This window comes from Saccopteryx bilineata, chromosome 1 (assembly GCF_036850765.1).
Source record: "Saccopteryx bilineata isolate mSacBil1 chromosome 1, mSacBil1_pri_phased_curated, whole genome shotgun sequence".
NCBI lineage: Eukaryota > Metazoa > Chordata > Mammalia > Chiroptera > Emballonuridae > Saccopteryx > Saccopteryx bilineata.
Genome location: NC_089490.1, coordinates 143314493 through 143332732, shown reverse-complemented (window position 1 = coordinate 143332732; position 18240 = coordinate 143314493). Strand labels below are relative to the sequence as shown.

At 46.8% G+C, this 18240-nt stretch overlaps 1 protein-coding gene and 1 pseudogene across 1 annotated transcript; both read left to right on the top strand.

Moving 5' to 3' along the window:
- The first annotated feature begins 287 nt into the window (after nt 1-287).
- Nucleotides 288-5655, top strand: TEKTL1 (tektin like 1). Its single transcript, XM_066253306.1, has 7 exons — nt 288-857; nt 1955-2059; nt 3894-4092; nt 4317-4483; nt 4606-4701; nt 4791-4904; nt 5404-5655. Exons 1-7 carry the CDS (start codon nt 288-290, stop codon nt 5653-5655), a joined length of 1503 nt encoding a protein of 500 aa, XP_066109403.1.
- A 9623-nt stretch (nt 5656-15278) lies between these two features.
- On the top strand, nt 15279-15944 carry LOC136320140 (large ribosomal subunit protein eL19-like; annotated as a pseudogene).
- The last annotated feature ends 2296 nt before the right edge of the window (nt 15945-18240 follow it).

Below are 18240 nucleotides of genomic sequence, written 5' to 3'. Positions count from 1 at the left end.
GCTGGAAAGTAAGAAGGAACAGGGAGAGGCCGTTTAAATGACGTCATCTTTCTCAAGGAGCCAAGATTCCAAACCACCTCCGTGGAGCTCCAAACACTCCATTCACCGCCTCCCTGTTGCCTTTCCCCTCCCCCACCTCTGGAACTCTGCGCTCTTGTTATGGTGGCCATGGTTATGGGCGCTCTGTTTCACGTACTCTTCACAACAAGAAGGAAGTGCATGTGGTTGGGGGTCCCTGCCTCTTCTTGTGGAGGACCTGGTCTAGGCCAGGGCACCAAGCAGGAATCATGCCTGTGTTGACAGCCCCGGCTGAGCACAACCAGAACGTGCGCGTTGGGGCTCCCGCATGGCGTGAAGCAGCCCAGCACCAGACGCTGAAAGCACACCAGCTGACCAACCGCTGCGGGCGGGAGGTGGTGACCATGTGGCAACCCAAGGACAGAGTGTGGGACCCACACGTGGCACACCACCTCTGCCGGGCCGCCCACATTCTGCCCTGGCGCTTCCACGTGGAGATGGTCAAACAGGGTGGCACCTTGGAGAAGCCACCGCCGGGCGAGGGCGTCACGCTGTGGAAGAGCAAAATGAAGCCCCCGGCCTGGCAAGCACGCCTGCCGCTTCCCTTGAATCGCGATGCGCACGCCCTGCAGACCTCGGCGCTGGTGCAGGCGCACGCGCGCGGGGCGCGCCTCACCGCCGCTCGCCTGGGCCACGCGCAACAGCAGATCAATCGGCAACTGCGGCTGCTGCAGCGCCAGCGGGAGATTGCTGACCACAGGCTGAGTGAGGTGCGCAAGGGCCTGCTAATTAACCAGCAGAGTGTCAAGCTGCGGGATTACCGGCCCAAATCTGAGAAGGTGGGACCACTTTCCCTCCCCCCCCCCAAGCCCTGTCACCAATACTGACGCCTTCGCTCAACCTGGGAAAAAACTGCGCCGTTGAGAACACCCTTCCCAGGCCCCAGGCCCAGTGAGTAAGGGCACAATATAATGAGGACACCCCCAAGATGAGGTGCCTTGGCCCCCAGGCCCAGAGAAGGAGAGCCTCCCACCATGGGGATGAGATCCTCAGCCCCCTTATTCCAGAGGGAATATGTTTCCCAGTCCCCCAGCCAGGGAGAGAAGAGGGGACCCCAGAGTCCCATCTAGAGGAAATTCTTTCCAAACAGTGAAACCCACAGCCTCCAAGCAGGACATGCAAACACCCATCCTGTCCCCAAGCCCACAGGTGAAACCTTCCTGTGCTCATGAGATTCTCAATGCCCAAACCCAGTGAAATATCCATGAAACTCTCCTCAAAATGTGTATAAGGAAAATAAAAACCTCTCCCCAGCCTCGATGAGAAACCCTCCACAGACCTCCTGCTGGGAGAACAGATCCTGCTCACAGGTGGAGACCCTCAGACTCCCAGCCCGCACACACAAGAGCTACACCCAGCCAGGGAGAAAAAGTGAGAGAGACCGCTACCTAGTCCCAGTCTTGTGAAAGGCTCCTCCAGAGTGAAACTCTAGACTGGTACCCCAAAGGGCAGATATTTCAGCCTTCCTAGGGAGGGATGAGACCACACTCACAGGGTGGGATTCCTAGTTCCAGCCTCCAAATTTAGAGAGTTAGACCTCTAAAAGGCAAGCTTTCATCATCGCTATAATGAGAATCCTCACTTCTAGCCAGGGAGGGGAGATAAGGAAGGGAGACCCCCGGCCCTTGAGAAATCTTCCCCCAAAGAAGTCCCCTTCATCCCAGCTCACTGAACTTCTGTAAAAGGGAGACACCCCAGCCCCACTCTCTAGCCCTCTGAAAGGATAAAGCTTCTCAGAGAGACCCCCACAGGGAGGTAGTGCCCCCAAGTCTATTCTCCAAACCAGAGTTTATGAGGTTGGCAAACCCTCTGCCATCCCAGGAGAAAACTCCCGCTGGCACTCCTCTGAGTGTGACCGTCTCTCCTCCCTTCCCAGGTCCCTGACAAGGCTGACAGTATGCTTACCTGGGAGAGAGAGGAGTTAAAAAACATGAAGAGGAAAATGGAGAAAGACATGGAAAAATCAGAGGCCATGCTCAAGGTCGGGAATTCCTGGGGCCCAGTGAAGAGGACTGAAGGGGAACCCCTGGCCGTCCGACAGGCCAACTGCTCCAACCCTGGGGACTAGCAACTAACGTCTCAACCCACCCACCATGACTTGACATTCATTCACTCTATTTCTGCTTTGCTCTGAGGAATGGAGTTGCTCTGAGGACTGGGCCTCAAAATAATAATAACACCCTCTCTGTGCCAAGCCCTGTGAAGTCATTGAGTTAGCTCTTTAAAGTACTCCTGTAAAATGGCACCTGCAGTCCTCTATTGGAGATGCAGAAACTGAGGCTCAGAAAGATGGTCTCCATCAGCGCACAGGACTAGCCAGTGACAGGATTGTGGTTTCAGGTCAGGTATCTTTTTCCTCTCAGCTTTAAGTGAGGTGTAATTAACAATTTAAAATTATAAATATATTTAAAATGTATAACCTGATGATTTGATATATGTATACACTGTGACATAATCACCATAGTCAAGGTAATTAACATATCCATCACCTCACAGTTACTTTCCTGTGTGGTGAAAACACTTAAGTCCTCCGTATGAGCAAATTTCAATTATAAAATACAGCATTGTTAACTATAGTCAAATTGTTCTATTGTACATTAGATCTCCAGAACTTACTCATCTTGCATAACTAAAACTTTGTACCCCCTGACCAACATCTCCCCATTTCTCTCAACATCTCCCCATTTCTCCCTTTCCCTAGTCCCTGACAACCGTCATTATACTTGGCTTCTCTAAGTTTAACTATGTTAGCTTCCATATATAAGTGAGATCATGTAGTATTGGTCTTTCTGTATCTGGCTTATTTCACTTAGCATAACATCCTCCAGGTTCACCTGACCAGGAGGTGGCACAGTGGATAGATCATTGGCCTGGGCCACTGAGGACCCAGATTTGAAACCCCAAGCTCGCTGGCTTGAGTGCAGGGTCACCAGCTTGAGAGCAGGGTCACCAGCTTTAGCATGGGATTATAGACATGACCCCAGGGTTGCTGGCTTGAGCCCAAAGTCACTGGCTTGAAGCTCAAGGTCACTGGCTTGAGCAAGGGATCACTGGCTCAGCTGGAGCCCCCTGATCAAGGCACATATGAGAAAGCACTCAATGAACAACTAAGGTGCCCCAACAAAAAATTGATGCTTCTCATCTCTCTCCCTTCCTGTCTGTCTCTCTCTCTCTCTCTCTCTCCCTGTCGTTTCGATATATGTATCCTCCTGGTTCATCTATGTTGCCACAGATGGCAGGATTTTCTTCTTTTTTAAGGCTGTTCTGTAATGATGGTAGAAGTAGTATTTGGATGAGGATCCACGTGTAATAGATCCAGGGGGAGGGACTCGGAGGACCACAGAGGGCTGGCGATACTGAATAGAGGAGAGGTAGGAAGACCCCGAGGCTAGGGGCAGGGTGAATGCAAGCTGAAGAAGAAAGGGGTGGCACAAGAAGAGGAGTTGCAGGGATAGCCAGTGCTACCTCTCCACTTTACAGATGAGAAAATCGATGTGGGAGCAGCTTCCTCCGGGTGCCAGAGCAAAGCCAGACACAGAACCTAAGCAACTGACACTCAGGACAGAAAAGCTTCCACCAGCTCCTCCCCTCGCCCACTTCCACTGAAGGCTTCTGGGAGAGGCTGGGAGGGTGGGATACCTGAGCTTCGGCTTGGAAATCTTTTCTTTCAGGCTGCAACTGGAACAGAAAGGGTCAGTTCGGAGGCAGAAACGCACTGCAGAGCCAGGCAGAAAAATCAATTCCAGCCACCTCCCCAAACCCCCCAGCACACTCTCTGCCTTCATCTATGCCTCTCTTCCCTTTCTTGCCCCCAGACCCTGGCGTCCTGCTGGGACACTCTGGACTTCTGCTGCAAGGAGAGGCTCCAAGCTGTGGACTTACTGAACAAGCCACTGGACAAGCTTCTGGAACAGGCCGGCCGCCACTCCTGGGTGAACCTCTCCCGCGTCCAAACCCCGAGCACTCAGGGTCAGAAAACGCCGCCTCCAGACCCCGTGGGCTCGTATACCCCAGGTAGGCCTCTACAAACAGGAGTCCAATATAGTGGATACTCGCCCTGCTTCTCACACTCTCTCCCCAGGGCTACTCATACTCATCCCACTAACAACCCCAGTTCTTCGTAAAGAACACTCCCCACAACTCACCATCACGTGGCACTAGAGAGAGGGAAGCAGAGAGCAGGGAAGGGGAATGGAGGACTTGGCGCCCCGCCCCGTGCGTGTCCCACCCTCCTGCAGAGTGCGCCACGGCGCTGTACGAAGCCAAGCGACTGTTGATGGAGTCGAAGGACATCTTGCAAGAAATGGCAAAGAACGAGGAGGACATCCGGGAACAACAGCAACAGATAAGCGACCGTGTGTGCGCCTCGCTGGCCCAAAAGATGCAAGAGACCTCGGAGCTGAAGGTGCGCGCGGGCGCATCTCGGAGGTGGTGGCTGGGAGTTGGAGTGGGGGGCCCGAGGAGGGGGACGCAGGAAGAGAGGGGACCAGAAGCCAGCGTGATCTCCCTGCGCTCCCACCCACCCAGGAAAGAATGACCATGACCTTAGGATTAATGAGGGGAATTGTCCACCGGTGCATTAAATTCAACCAGGAGATGTCCCTCGCCCACGGCCTTATCAAGGTACGGTTTGAGGGAAGGGTCTGCGCGGAGGAGGCCGGGGATGCCCGCACAGGCTGGGCCTCACTGCTTGGCACACTGCACTCTGACAGGGTCCTCTGTCAAAAAATCACCTGGAGGCTCGAGAGAAGCTGGACAGACCTATGGTTCGCGTGTACCAGAGACATGTGGGCACCCAACTCCCCGAGGCCATGCGCCTCGCCCAGGTACGCCCCTCTCGGTCCCCCCTCCGCGTCTCCCTGCGGGCTCTAGGCGCGGCCCTGCCCTGGTAAGACTTCTTCAGGGCTCAGGTAAGATCCTCCCACCCAGGTTTGTCAGTCCTTACAACTACCGCCCAAATGGGTCCCCGCAAATAAGTCCCCCGTCTCAAATAAGTCCCCTCAACCTCTGTCCGCCTCACCCCGCCCCACTCACTCAAGATTGACTCCTCTCTCGGCCCTGCCCTGTCGCTTTTTCAAGCACTTTGGCCAAGGTGTGTCGCCCCCAATCCTATGCGCGTCCCACCCCACCTCTGCTACCCTTTCGCCCAGGCAGGGCCCTTCTGCACTCACACCTCGCCCAGGTATGCCCCCCCCCCATCTGAAACCACCGCTTTTTTAGCTGTGCTCCTTTCACACGCACACCTGGCCCAGATGCGTCTGCCCACCTCGCCCCGTTATGGCTCCGCTTAGCCGGCCCCCCAGCACGGTCCCGCCCTTTCTGCAGGGCACTGGCAAGCTGCAGCGCCACATCTCACACTTTGAAAAGAACCTGGAGGATCTGCTTGCCACGCACAAGAACCTCACCTGCAGTCACAAGGACAAAAAGACCGGACATGATGTGGATTACGAAGTGATTCGCCTGCGCCTCCGCCAGCAGCACCCGCACGTGTACTACCAGCAGGCGCAGGTCCTGGTTAACGAGTGGAACCCACGCATGCCGCCACCACGTGTGGAGTCCAGCAAAGCCGCGGAGTAACAGGCGCACTTCCTGCCTCAGACTGCATGTCCCTCTTGCACGGGCTGGGCCCTCAGAAACTCCTGGTCTGGTGGCCCTCCCTCTCCCCTGACTCAACCTCCCTTCAAATCGCCCGCCATCTAGCAGAATTATAATTAAAAATAACAATAATTACATTTATTAAACATCTATTGTAGCCTAACTAGGGGGTGGCACAGTGGATAGAGCATTGGACTGGGACACAAAGGACCCAGGTTTGAAACCCTGAGGTCGCGGCTTGAGCTTGGGCTCATCCGGCTTAAGCAGGGGCTCACCAGCTTGAGCACTGGTCGCTGGCTTGAGCATGAGATCATAGACATGACCCCATAGCTGCTGGCTTGAGGCTAAGGTCGCTGGCTTGAGCAAGGGGTCACTTGCTCTGCTGTAGCCACCACTCCCCCCTATCAAGGCACATATGAGAAAGCAATCAGTGAACAACTAAGGAGACTAAGGAAATGCAACAAAGAATTGATGCTTCTAATCTCTCTCCCTTCCTGCCTGTCTGTCCCTATCTGTCCTCCTCTGTGTGTCTCTCTCTGTCTCTGTCACAAAAACAAACAAACATCTATTGTAGCAATTCCTCATCATACAGCACGTTATGGTTGTGTATCATGGAAGTTAAGAGGATGGATGTGGGTGCCAGGTTTCTGGGCATTCAAATCCTGGCTTTCCAAGCTATGTGGCCTTGGGCAAGTCACTGTCCTCTCTGGCCTCAGTGTTTCTACCTGTAAAATGGAAGAATTTCAGCACCCACCTCAAAGGCTTGTAAGGATAGATGAGTTCATTAGTGTAAGGACTGTAGAATGGTCAGTGCATATTCAATATCCTCAGTGCACTGAGTGGTTATCATCCTCATTTTCCAGTTGAGGAAACTGAGGCACAGTGAGGTTAAGCAGCTTCCCTGGTAGCCTTCTAGTGGAAGTTTATTCTCCCAGACTTCAAGCAGCTGACGTGGAAAGATGGGATTGAGTTCCATTATTCTTTGCTCCAAGTGGGGGGGGTGCGTCTTCAAAATTCATAGCATCTTTATTTCATTTTTTGTTTGAGCCCCTACAAATTCCGGGTCCTGAGCCAGGCCCTGAGAGTGCAGCAGTGAGCAGGACTGATGTGGGCCCTGATCTCAGGGAGCTCACAAGTAGATCAAGTGCAGCCAACATAATTCTTTTGGACACAGCTGTAGCATGGCCTCTTAAAGCAGGGGTTGGAAACCTATGGCTCGTGAGCCAGATGTGGCTCTTTTGATGGCTGCATCTGGCTTGCAGACAAATCTTTAATAAAAAAAAATAATAACATTAAAAATATAAAACGTTCTCATGTATTATAATCCATTCATTTCCTACCACTCATGTTCATGGTTGCGGTGGCTATAGCCAATCACAGCTGTCCTCCAGGACAACACCAAATTTTTATGGATAATGCATAACGTACACATGTTGTTGTGAGGTCAGGGAGTAAACTTCCCTCCTTTTAATCAAGTAGTCAGCTAGCTAATGGCAGAAACCTTTTCGACAAAGAAGATGGCTAAAAGAAAAAAAAAGGAGTATCGTACTTTTCAGCAGGAATGGATAGAGGAATTCACCTTTGTGGAGAGAGCAGGTTCTGCAGTGTGTCTAATATGCAATGATAAAATTGCATCGATGAAACGGTCAAATATAAAGCGGCACTTCGACACACGCCATACTACATTTGCATCGAAATATCCAGTGGGAGACAGCAGGAAGAAAGCATGTCAAGAGCTACTGTGCAGAGTGCAAGCTAGTCAGCAGCAACTCCGTGTTTGGACCCAACAAGGTGACTGGAATTCGGCTAGCTTTGCTGGTGCTTTAGCAATTGTGAGAAACGAAAAGCCATTCACAGATGGGGAATATGCCAAAACATTCATACTTGAGGTTGCCAATGAACTTTTTGACGACTTTTCGGATAAAAACAAGATAATCAAAGAATAAAAAACATGCCTCTGTCAGCAAGAACTGTTCACAATCATACCATCATGATGGCAAATCAAATTGAGGCAACACAAGTGAAGGGTATAAATGCAGCACCATTCTTTTCTCTTGCTTTGGATGAGCCAACAGATGTAAGCCATTTATCCCAGTTCAATGTAATTACAAAGTATGCTGTTGGTGACACACTATGTGAGGAAAGTCTTGCTGTTTTGCCTATGAAAGAGACAACAAGAGGGGAGGATTTTTTCAAGTCTTTCACTGAGTTCGTTAAAGAAAAAAATCTACCGATGGATAAACTTATTTCGGTGTGTACTGATGGTGCTCCATGCATGGTGGGAAAAACAGAGTATTCGTAGCGCTTCTTTGTGAACATGAAAAAGACCCATCCTAAGTTTTCACTGCATCCTACATCAGGAGGCGCTTTGTGCTCAGTTGTGTGGCAAGCAGCTTGGTGAGGTGGTGTAACTGGTCATTCAGGTGGTCAAATTTATTGTTGCCTGAACTTTAAATGATCACCAGTTTTAAACACTGCTGGATGAAGTTGGGAATAATTATCCTGGTCTGCTTCTGCACAGCAATGTGCGTTGGCTGTCGAGAGGGAAGGTGCTCAGCTATTTCACGGCTTGTCTGAGCAAAATCCGGACTTTTCTTGAAATGAAAAACGTCAAGCATCCTGAGTTAGCTAATACTGAGTGGCTCCTGAAGTTCTGTCTCGTGGACATGACTGAACATCTGAACCAGCTCCATGTGAAAATGCAAGATGTTGGAAATACAAGCAGTGTTTGCATTTGAAAACAAGCTGGAACTCTTCATCGCTGACATTGAAACAGGTCATTTACTACACTTTGAAAAACTGGGAGTTTAAAGATGCATGCACAGCAAGTGACCCTGCTCAACATCTTGATCTCCAGCAGCTAGCAGGCTTCACATCTAATCTCCTGCAGTCATTAAAAGTGCGCTTTGGAAAATTTCATGAGTGCATCACCTTTTTAAGTTCATCACCCATCCACACGAGTGTGCAGTGGACAGTGCTGACCTGAGTTACATCTCCGGTGTCTCCGTCAGAGATTTTGAGCTACAAGTTGCTGACCTGAAGGCCTCAGAAGTTTGGGTGAATAAGTTCAAGTCACTGAATGAAGATTTGGAAAGACTTGCACGACAGCAAGCAGAATTGGCGAGCAAACACAAGTGGGGAGAAACGAAAAAACTTCAACCCGTGGACCAGCTGATTGCCAAAACTTGGAACGTGCTTCCTGTCACATACCACACACTGCAGTATGTGAGTATTGCTGTACTGACAATGTTTGGCTCTATGTATGCATGTGAGCAGTCTTTCTCACATCTAAAGAATGTTAAGACCAACCTATGATCACGTTTAATGAATAGAAGTCTCAATGCCTGCATGAAGCTTAACCTCACCACGTATCAACCAGACTACAAAGCCATCAGCAAAACCATGCAGCACCAGAAGTCGCATTAATGGTAAGAAGTACTTTATTCATCACTGGTTAGCAACAGCATAACAATGTTATTAAAAAGAATTCAGAGACTTATTGTACTTAAAAAGTGTTGGTCTTACATAAAATGCACACATTTACTTGTATTTAGTGTTAAACATATTGTATGGCTCTCACGGAATTACATTTTAAAATATGAGGCATTCATGGCTCTCTTCAGCCAAAAAGGTTCCTGACCCCTGTCTTAAAAGAAGCCTACCAACTGCACCTACCTTCCAAGTAAAACTCAGTTTCTCTTCTCTGTTCTCTTAGCCTTTGGACACCCTCTGATCGCAGAACGCATCACACCAACCTGTGATGATCACTGCTGTCCACAGGAAGGTCCTAAGGTGTGGCATACATAGAATAGGTGTTCGTTCAAGCCACAAATATTTCCTAAGCAACTCTTCTCTACTAGAGGCTGTACTCAGTGCTGAGGATGCAGCAAGGACCAACACAGATGTAGTCCTCCCTCATGAAACTGACCGTGCATATACCAAGAATGGCCCTCACAAATATAATATTATCTTTTTGGCAAAGCCAACCAGTCACATGGACACAACGTAGCCCTGCCAACATTTTACAGAGAAAGAACTAAATTTCAGGAAGGTGACCTCACTAGCCCAGGGTCACAGAGCCAGAGACAGACAAATTGAGACTATACCTGGGTCCAAACTCTCCCTTGCTCCACACTGCAAGCATCAACCATGGGACAACCAAAATCTTCACTGGTCTCCATAACAACCAAGTGAAGATAGGGTCAATTATGCTCATTTGACAAGAAATACACAGAAAATAGGAGCTGCCTGCCCAGGATCACAGAGCTGAGAAGGAGTAGGGGCGAGGGGTTCAAATTAACCATCTCTGACTCAGGACTATTAGGCATCACAGCCAGCTTCCTTATCTTAAGAGGAACTTCACAGTCTGGGGACCACTGGGGTCTCCTGGAGCTCAAGAACGTTCTTCTTCCCATACCAATCTGGATACCAACAGTAAGCAGATGGCACATGCAATTTGAATAAGTTTAACAAAGAAATGGTAGTTGGTCCTCATTATTCAAAGATCTATTTTTGTGAATTCACCTAACTCACTAAAATGTATTCACAATCCTCCAAACTAACACTATGATGCTGTCCTGGTTATTTCCAGATATGCACAGAACAGTGAAAGACTTTAGTAGCCCACCATGGTCTAACAAGACAGGGTCAAACCACATGACACTCAGGCTATTTAAACAAGCATCCAAATGGAATATTACACAGCCATAAAAAAGAATGACATTTTGCCATTTGTGACAACATGGATAGACCTATTAGATATTATGCTAAATGAAATAACTTGGACAGAGAAATATAAATACCATACGAATTTACTTATATGTGGAGTCTAAAAAAATAAAACAAATGAATAAGCTAAACAGAAACAAACTCATAGATACAGAGAACAAATTCTCTATTGCCAGAAAGGAAGGGAATGGGGGTGGGCAGACAAGGGTAGGGGATTAAGAAATACAACTTTCCAGCCCTGGCCAGTAGCTCAGTGGATAGAGCATTACTGTGCATATGGACATCCCAGGTTTGATTCCTGGTCAGGGCACACAAAAGAAGAAATCATCTGCTTCTCTACTCCTCCCTTTCCCCTCTTCTCTCCCTTTTCACCTTCCATAGCCAGTAGCTTGATTGGTTTAAGTGTCAGCCTGGGAGCTGAAGATAGTTCATTGGTCCCAGTGCATCAGCCTCAGGTGTTAAACTGGCTTGGTTGATTGGAGCATTGGCCCCAGATGGGGTTGCCTGGTGGGTTGCCAGTCGCGGCGCATGCAGCAATGTGTCTCACTCTCTCCCCTCCAAAAAGGAAAAGAAGAGAAAAAGAAATACAACTTTCCAGTTATAAAATAAGTCATGGGGATACAATATTCAGCATAAGGAATATAGTCAATATCATAATAACTATGTGCAGTGATATAGTTACTAGACTTTTTGGAGTAAACACTTTGTAAGGTATATAAATGTTGAATCACTATTTTGTACACCTGAAACTAAAAGGCTATTGTATGTCAACTATAATTTTTTAAAAGATTTTATTTATTGATTTTACAGAGTTGGGGGAAACAAGAAGTATCAACTCATAGTTGCTTCACTTTAGTTGTTCACTGGTTACTTGTCATATGTGCCTTGACTGGGCAAGCCCAGAGTTTTGAACAGGCAACCTCAGTGTTCTAGGTCAATGCTTTAACCACTGTGCCACCACAGGGCAGGCTCAACTATAATTTTTTAAAAACCAAGCATTCTTTTCTTTCTTTCTTTCTTTCTTTCTTTCTTTCTTTCTTTCTTTCTCTATCTCTCTTTCTTTCTTTATTTCTGAAATGTTTATAAAACTAAATTTAATGCGGTGACATTGATCAATAAGTACATAGGTTTCAGGTAAATATTTCTATGGCATTTAAACTGTTGATTCTGTTATGTGCCCATCATCCAAATTCAAATCCAAGCATTCTTTCTGAAATCTCCTTAGTAGCATGTTTTTTCATATTTTTGTTTTTTCATTGGTGATTTTGCTGTTTAAAATAGGCCCTAAGAGCATTTCTGAAGTGTTGTCTAGTGTTTCTTAGGTGAGGAAGCTGTGATGTACCTTACAGAAAAAAATGCATTTGTTAGACAAGCTTTTTTTGGCCTTGAGTTCAATATTAGTGACTCATATTAATATATAGTTTTATTGAACAATATGTATTAACTAAGGCATCTTTAAACAGAACAACAGGGTTATGTCTTGATCAGGTGACAAAAATGTTGTGACCAGAGGCTTGCAAGAACCTATCCCTTATATTTCCACTGGGAGCAACGGTTCCTATTTGGGCAACTTTATGGAATATAATGAGTGGAAATAATGAGAATTGCCTATTTTTGCAAAGGAGTGGGCAGGATGTAAGGACAGTTCCAAGATGCTAGTTATTGTGGGAGCTGCCTTTGCCTTTCCTAAGTCTCAAGAGATAAGGTGGTCTGAGGCAGTCAGTCTTGCAATGCTGCTGAGTGGATGCCCCACCCCTCTCTCTCTCCATTGGTCAGTGTTCCTATGGTTCAAAGCCAGACAGGAAGCCCACTGGTACAGTCTATACATCCTTCCAGGGCACAGAGCCGCCTCCACCCTGCTGACTTTTGAGCCTCTTGCCAGGTTTCTTCCGGAGTCGGGTAATCTGCCACCCTCATTCTTGCTGACACAGCCTGTTTGTCACCTCAGTCACCCAGTGTTCCCCAACAGCATTTGCACAACTCCCTCAGTTACATCAAAGCTGAGATTTTAGCTGCTGCCCCAGGGTGAGTCATGGACACCCAGAAGCCTCTCAATGACACCATAAAGTGGGTGTCATCATTCCCACGTGAAAGATGAAGAAATAGGCTGTGAGCAGTGGCAAGATTTAAAACGCCACCCAGCAAGTGAGGGAGTAAGTCTGGACTTTAAAGAGTGTGGCATCTTCTTCCACACAGGGATACAACACTGCCCCCAAAGAACGGCCCAGGTACCATCCTCCTGAGAACATCTCCTGGTCTGCCTTCTAGACCCTCAGAATCTGAATCCCGAGGTGCAGTGCCAAGGGCTTAGCATTTCTAATGAGCATTGCAGGCCCTCCCCAGAAATCCAGGAAAATCTCTCCATCTCAAGATCCTTAACTACCTCTGCAACATCCCTTTTTGCCATCTAAGGTAACATATTCAAAGGTTTCAGGGATTTGATCATGGACAATTTTGGGAGTGGGAGGGGAACATTATTCAGCTTACCCCAGTTTCAAAATGCCTCCAAGCATTTTCACGTGTTACTCCCTCAGCTTAGAAAATTCTCTCCCACAGTGTTGGATCAGTGGATGGAAGTTATACCCATTCTGTAATGCACTTCATGAATTGTTTAAGAACACTTATTACAAAGATGTTTCTACAAATACTACTTGCAAGCTACATTGAGGGGAAAAAATTAAAAAGAAAAAATTTTTCTACCCCCTTTCCTGTCTAGCACCATGAGTTTTCCTGCCCCATAGATGGTCAAACTTCCATTATACATTTCCATAGCATCCTGAACTTTTCCTTTATAATTCTCATCCTGTTTATTTGTGACAATCAGTGTCTGAGGGTAGTTTAGGGTAATGCCTTAGTATAGGGTGCTCTAGAAGCAGACCCCAAACAGGAATTCAAGTGTAAGAAGTTTATCTGGAAGACAATCCCAGGAAACCCCCAGATAGGAGCCAGTAATAGATATTATCAGGTTATCATATGGGCAACTGAGGCTCAGTTCTGCTAGGACCCCTCTGAGACTGTGGAAAGCATGTACCTGGTATTCCAGCCAAAAGGCAAGAGAGCTGGCATGTTTACTTACCGATGCTAGTCAGTCATTGATTGAGGACTGCTCCTGGGGGTGAGGCCAGCACCTCTGGCCTGCCTCCTGCATAGGCTAAGCCATTTTTTTTTTATTTTTATTTTTTTGCATTTTTCCAAAGCTGGAAACGGGGAGGCAGTCAGACAGACTCCCACATGCGCCCAACCAGGATCCACCCGGCATGCCCACCAGGGGGCGATGCTCTGCCCATCTGGGGCGTCACTCTGCGGCAACCAGAGCCATTCTAGCGCCGGAGGCAGAGGCCATGGAGCCATCCCCAGCGCCTGGGCCATCTTTGCTCCAATGGAGCCTCGGCTGTGGGAGGGGAAGAGAGAGACAGAGAGGAAGGAGAGGGGGAGGGGTAGAGAAGCAGATGGGCTCTTCTCCTGTATGCCCTGGCCAGGAATCGAACCCAGGACTCCTGCACACTAGGCCGATGCTCCACCACTGAGCCAACTGGCCAGGGCCCAAGCCAGCTTTAATGGCCAGAGATAACCCTCAGGCAGGGAGTTGCAGGAGTTAGCAAGTAGAAAGGCCATGGCAGTGGTGCTGAGGAGATATGGAGGTAGCACCAATAACATCCGCTACAGGGAAAGATCCTATCTGTCTTACTCCCCTCCATCCTCATACCTGGCACATAACAAATACTGGGTAAATACTGATTACAGTGGTATCTTGAGATATGGATTTAATTCATTCTGTAACTGAGCTCGTAAATCAGTCAACTCGTATAGCAAACTGCTGATTCTGGACCCATGAGCCAACGCACCAACTAGCGGCAGCTTCCCAAATCAGGACTCGTATCTTGGAATTTCGCTCTGATCTCGAACAAAAATATGACCGAGTCGCAGCTCGTATCTTAAAAAAAAAAAAAATTGTATGTTGGTCTATTAGTATCTGAAGGTATCATTGTACTTGAATTAAATAAACAGATTAACTTAAAGTTTGCAGAGTGTTTCTATGTGCATTGCCTTATTTTTTCACACCAACAAAAACAATAATTTTTTAATAACCAAATATCATAGTCAGCATTCAAATTTGTCCAATTAGGTCACTTTAAAAAAACATTCTGGCCCAGCCTCATTGGCTCAGTAGTAAAGCATCAGTCAGGTGTGTGGATGTCCTGGGTGGATTCAATTCCTGGTCAGGGCACACAGGAGAAGTGACCATCTGCTTCTCCACCCCTCCCCCTTTCTTTTCTCTTTCTCTATCTCTCTTTTCTCCTCCCACAGCCATGGCTCAGTTGGAGCAAGTTGGCCCCAGGCACTGAGGATGGCTCCATGACCTGGCTTCAGGTGTTAAAATATCTCTTGCCAAGCAACAGAGCAACAGTCCCAGATGGACAAAGCATCAGCCCCATCAGGGATTTGCCAGGTGGATCCTAGTTGGGGTGCATGCAGGAGTCTGTCTCTCTACCTCCCTACTTCCCACTTAAGAAAAAAAAAAAATTTTTAACATATTCTTCAGAGCACAATTCCAAATAAGGTCCATACAGTTGTGCATTGCCTTATTCAATTTTCAGTTTTAGAAATGCATAGAAAATTGACACAGACTCATAAAAACAGAGAGCAGACTGTCAATTGCCAGAGGGGAAAAGGATTGATGTCTAGGGGAAAAGGGCGAAGGGATTGAGAAGTACAGATTGGTAGTTACAGAACAGACAGAGTGATGTACAGTACAGCATAGGGTTATAGTTAATAATATTATAATAACTAGATATGGTCCCAGGTGGGTACTGGAAACATCAGGGGAAACACTTTGTAAAGTATATGATGCTCTCCTTTCCCTGCTGCAGCAGCAGCCATGAGTAGGCTCAGGCTTCAGAAGAGGCTCACCTCCAGTGTCCTCCGCTGTGGCAAAAAAAAAAAAAAAGAGTCTGGTTGGACCCCAATGAGACCAATGAAATTGCCAATGCCAACTCCTGTCAGCAGATTCAGAAGCTGATCAAAGATGGGCTGATCATCGGGAAACCTGTTACTGTCCATTCCCGGGCTCGATGCCAGAAAAACACCTTGGCCCATAGGAAGGGCAGGCATATGGGCATAGGTAAGCAAAAGGGTACTGCCAATGCTCGAATGCCTGAGGAAGTCAACTGGATGAGGAGGATGAGAATTCTTCGCTGGCTACTCAGAATATACCGTGAATCTTAGAAGATTGACTGCCACATTTACCACAGCCTGTACTTGAAAGTAAACGGTAACGTGTTCAAAAACAAGCAGATTCTCATAGGACACATCCACAAGCTGAAGACAGACAAGGCTCACAAGAAGCTCCTGGCTGATCAAGCCGAGGCCTGCAGGTCTAAGATCAAGGAAGCGCGCAAGCGCCGTGAAGAGCGGCTCCAGGCCAAGATGGAGGAAATCATCAAAACTCTGTCCAAGGAGGAAGAGACCAAGAAATAAAGCTCCACCTCTCTTACCTGTACATAGTGGCATTGGCAATTACATGGGTCAATCATCCAATAAAGTAGCCTTCATCTACAAAAAAAAAAAAAAAAAAAAAAAAAAAAAAAAAAATATATATATATATATATATATATATATATATATATATATATATATATGATTGGCCTGACCTGTGGTGGCACAGTGGATAAAGCGTTGACCTGGAAATGCTGAGGTCGCCGGTTCAAAACCCTGGGATTATGGCCCTGGCCGGTTAGCTCAGTGGTAGAGCATCGGCCTGGCGTGCAGAAGTCCAGGGTTCTATTCCCGCCCAGGGCACACAGAAAAAGCGCCCATCTGCTTCTCCACCCCTCCCCCTCTCCTTCCTCTCTGTCTCTCTCTTCCCCTCCTGCAGTGAGGCTCCATTGGAGCAAAGATGGCCCGGGTGCTGGAGTGGCCCTGGTCGCAACAGAGCGACGCCCCGGAGGGGCAGAGCATCGCCCCCTGGTGGGCAGAGCGTCGCCCCCTGGTGGGTATACCGGGTGGATCCCAGTTGGGCACATGCGGGAGTCTGTCTGACTGTCTCTCCTCGTTTCCAGCTTCAGGAAAATACAAAAAAAAAAAAAAAAAACCCTGGGATTACCTGGTCAAGGCACATATGGGAGTTGATGCTTCCTGCTCCTCCCCTCTTCTCTCTCTCTCTCTCTCTCTCTCTCTCTTCTCCATCTCTCCTCTCTAAAATGAATAAATAAAGTCTTTAAAAAAGGTATATGATTGTCTAACCACTATTCTGTATACCTGAAACTAATATGAAATAATATTGAAAGTAAACTGTAATTGAAATTTTTTTAAAAATGCAAAGATTCCTTTGTAACCATCCAGTTCACATGACTTTGTTGTTTTCCCTACTTTCCAGTTTTTCTGGAAATTAAGAGACTGGCAGAAGAAGCAGTACAGCATCATCTAGGGGAAAAGTCAACCTGGGCTTGACCCTTCCTAGCTTTGTTACCTTAAGCAACTTGCTTAACCTCTCTGAGCCTCTGTTTTTTTGCCTATACAACTGTGAATAATACAAGTGCCTCTCACCAGGTTGCAAGTCACTGAGTTTTTTTAATAATTTGTTACATAACAATAGATAATAAATCCAGGCCCATATGTTGCTGACTCCTTAAAAGAAAAAAATGTATCTATTAATATATTTCTGATATTTTGCAGTACCCATGCCTACACAGAACCACAGTGAGGGACTGCTGTTTTCCCCCACCAAATATAATGCTGAACATAATAACCTTACTTATGTGGGTTTAGCATTTAAATATACATCAAATTTTAATTCTGAGAGCCAGTTTTCTTAAGGTGAAATTCCCTCACAAGTTAACAAAACATGTTTTAAGCTTTCAAATTTATTCCTGAGTTTTTAAAACCATTTTTCAAAATGGAGATGTAATTGATATATAACATTGTTTCAGTTTAAGGTGTACAGGCACACCTCATCTTATTTAATTTTTATTGAATTTATTCTGATGACATTGGTTAATAAAATTATATAGGTTCTATGTGTACAATTCTATAATACATCATCTGTGTACTGTATTGTGTGTTCACCCCTTAGCCCCCAAAGTCAAGTCTCCTTCCATCACCATAGACTCTCCCTTTTCTTCTTCTACCTCCTCCCTTTCCCTCTGGTAATCACCATACTGTTGTCTGTGTCTGTTTCTTTTCTTTGCTTAATCCCTTCACCTTTTTTCACCCAATCTCTCAAGCCTTCTTCCCTTTTCCTATCCATGAGCATGGTATGTGCTTTTCTTTATTTGCATATTCTTCAATGTCTTATAATAGATTGAGTGCAGATCTTTTACCTCCTTGGTTACATTTATTCCTAGGTATCCTTTTATGCAACAGCATGGGATTGTTTTCAAACTTTTATTGGTGCCATTTTTCAGATGAGAGTTAGCATGTTTTTTAGCAATAAAGTATTTTTTTAAGTGAGAGGAGGGGAGATAGAGAGACTCCTGCATGCAACCCAGTAGGATCCACCTGGCAACCCCATCTGGGGCTCATGCTTGAGTACTAAGCTGTCCTCACTGCCTGAGGCCAGTGCTCAGACTGCCTGAGTTGTCCTCAGTTCCCACAGCAACACTCGAACCAATTGAGTCATTGGCTAAGGGAGGAGAAGAGGGAGAGAAGGGGGAGAGGGAGGGAAAGAGAAGCAGATGATCACTTATCCTGTGTGCCCTGATCAGGAATCGAACCCAGACATCCATACACACAGTGATGCTCTATTCATTGAGCCACTAACTAGGGCCAGTAAAATATTTTTAATTAAGATACATACTTTTTTTAGACATAATGCTATTGCACACTTAATAGACAACAGTG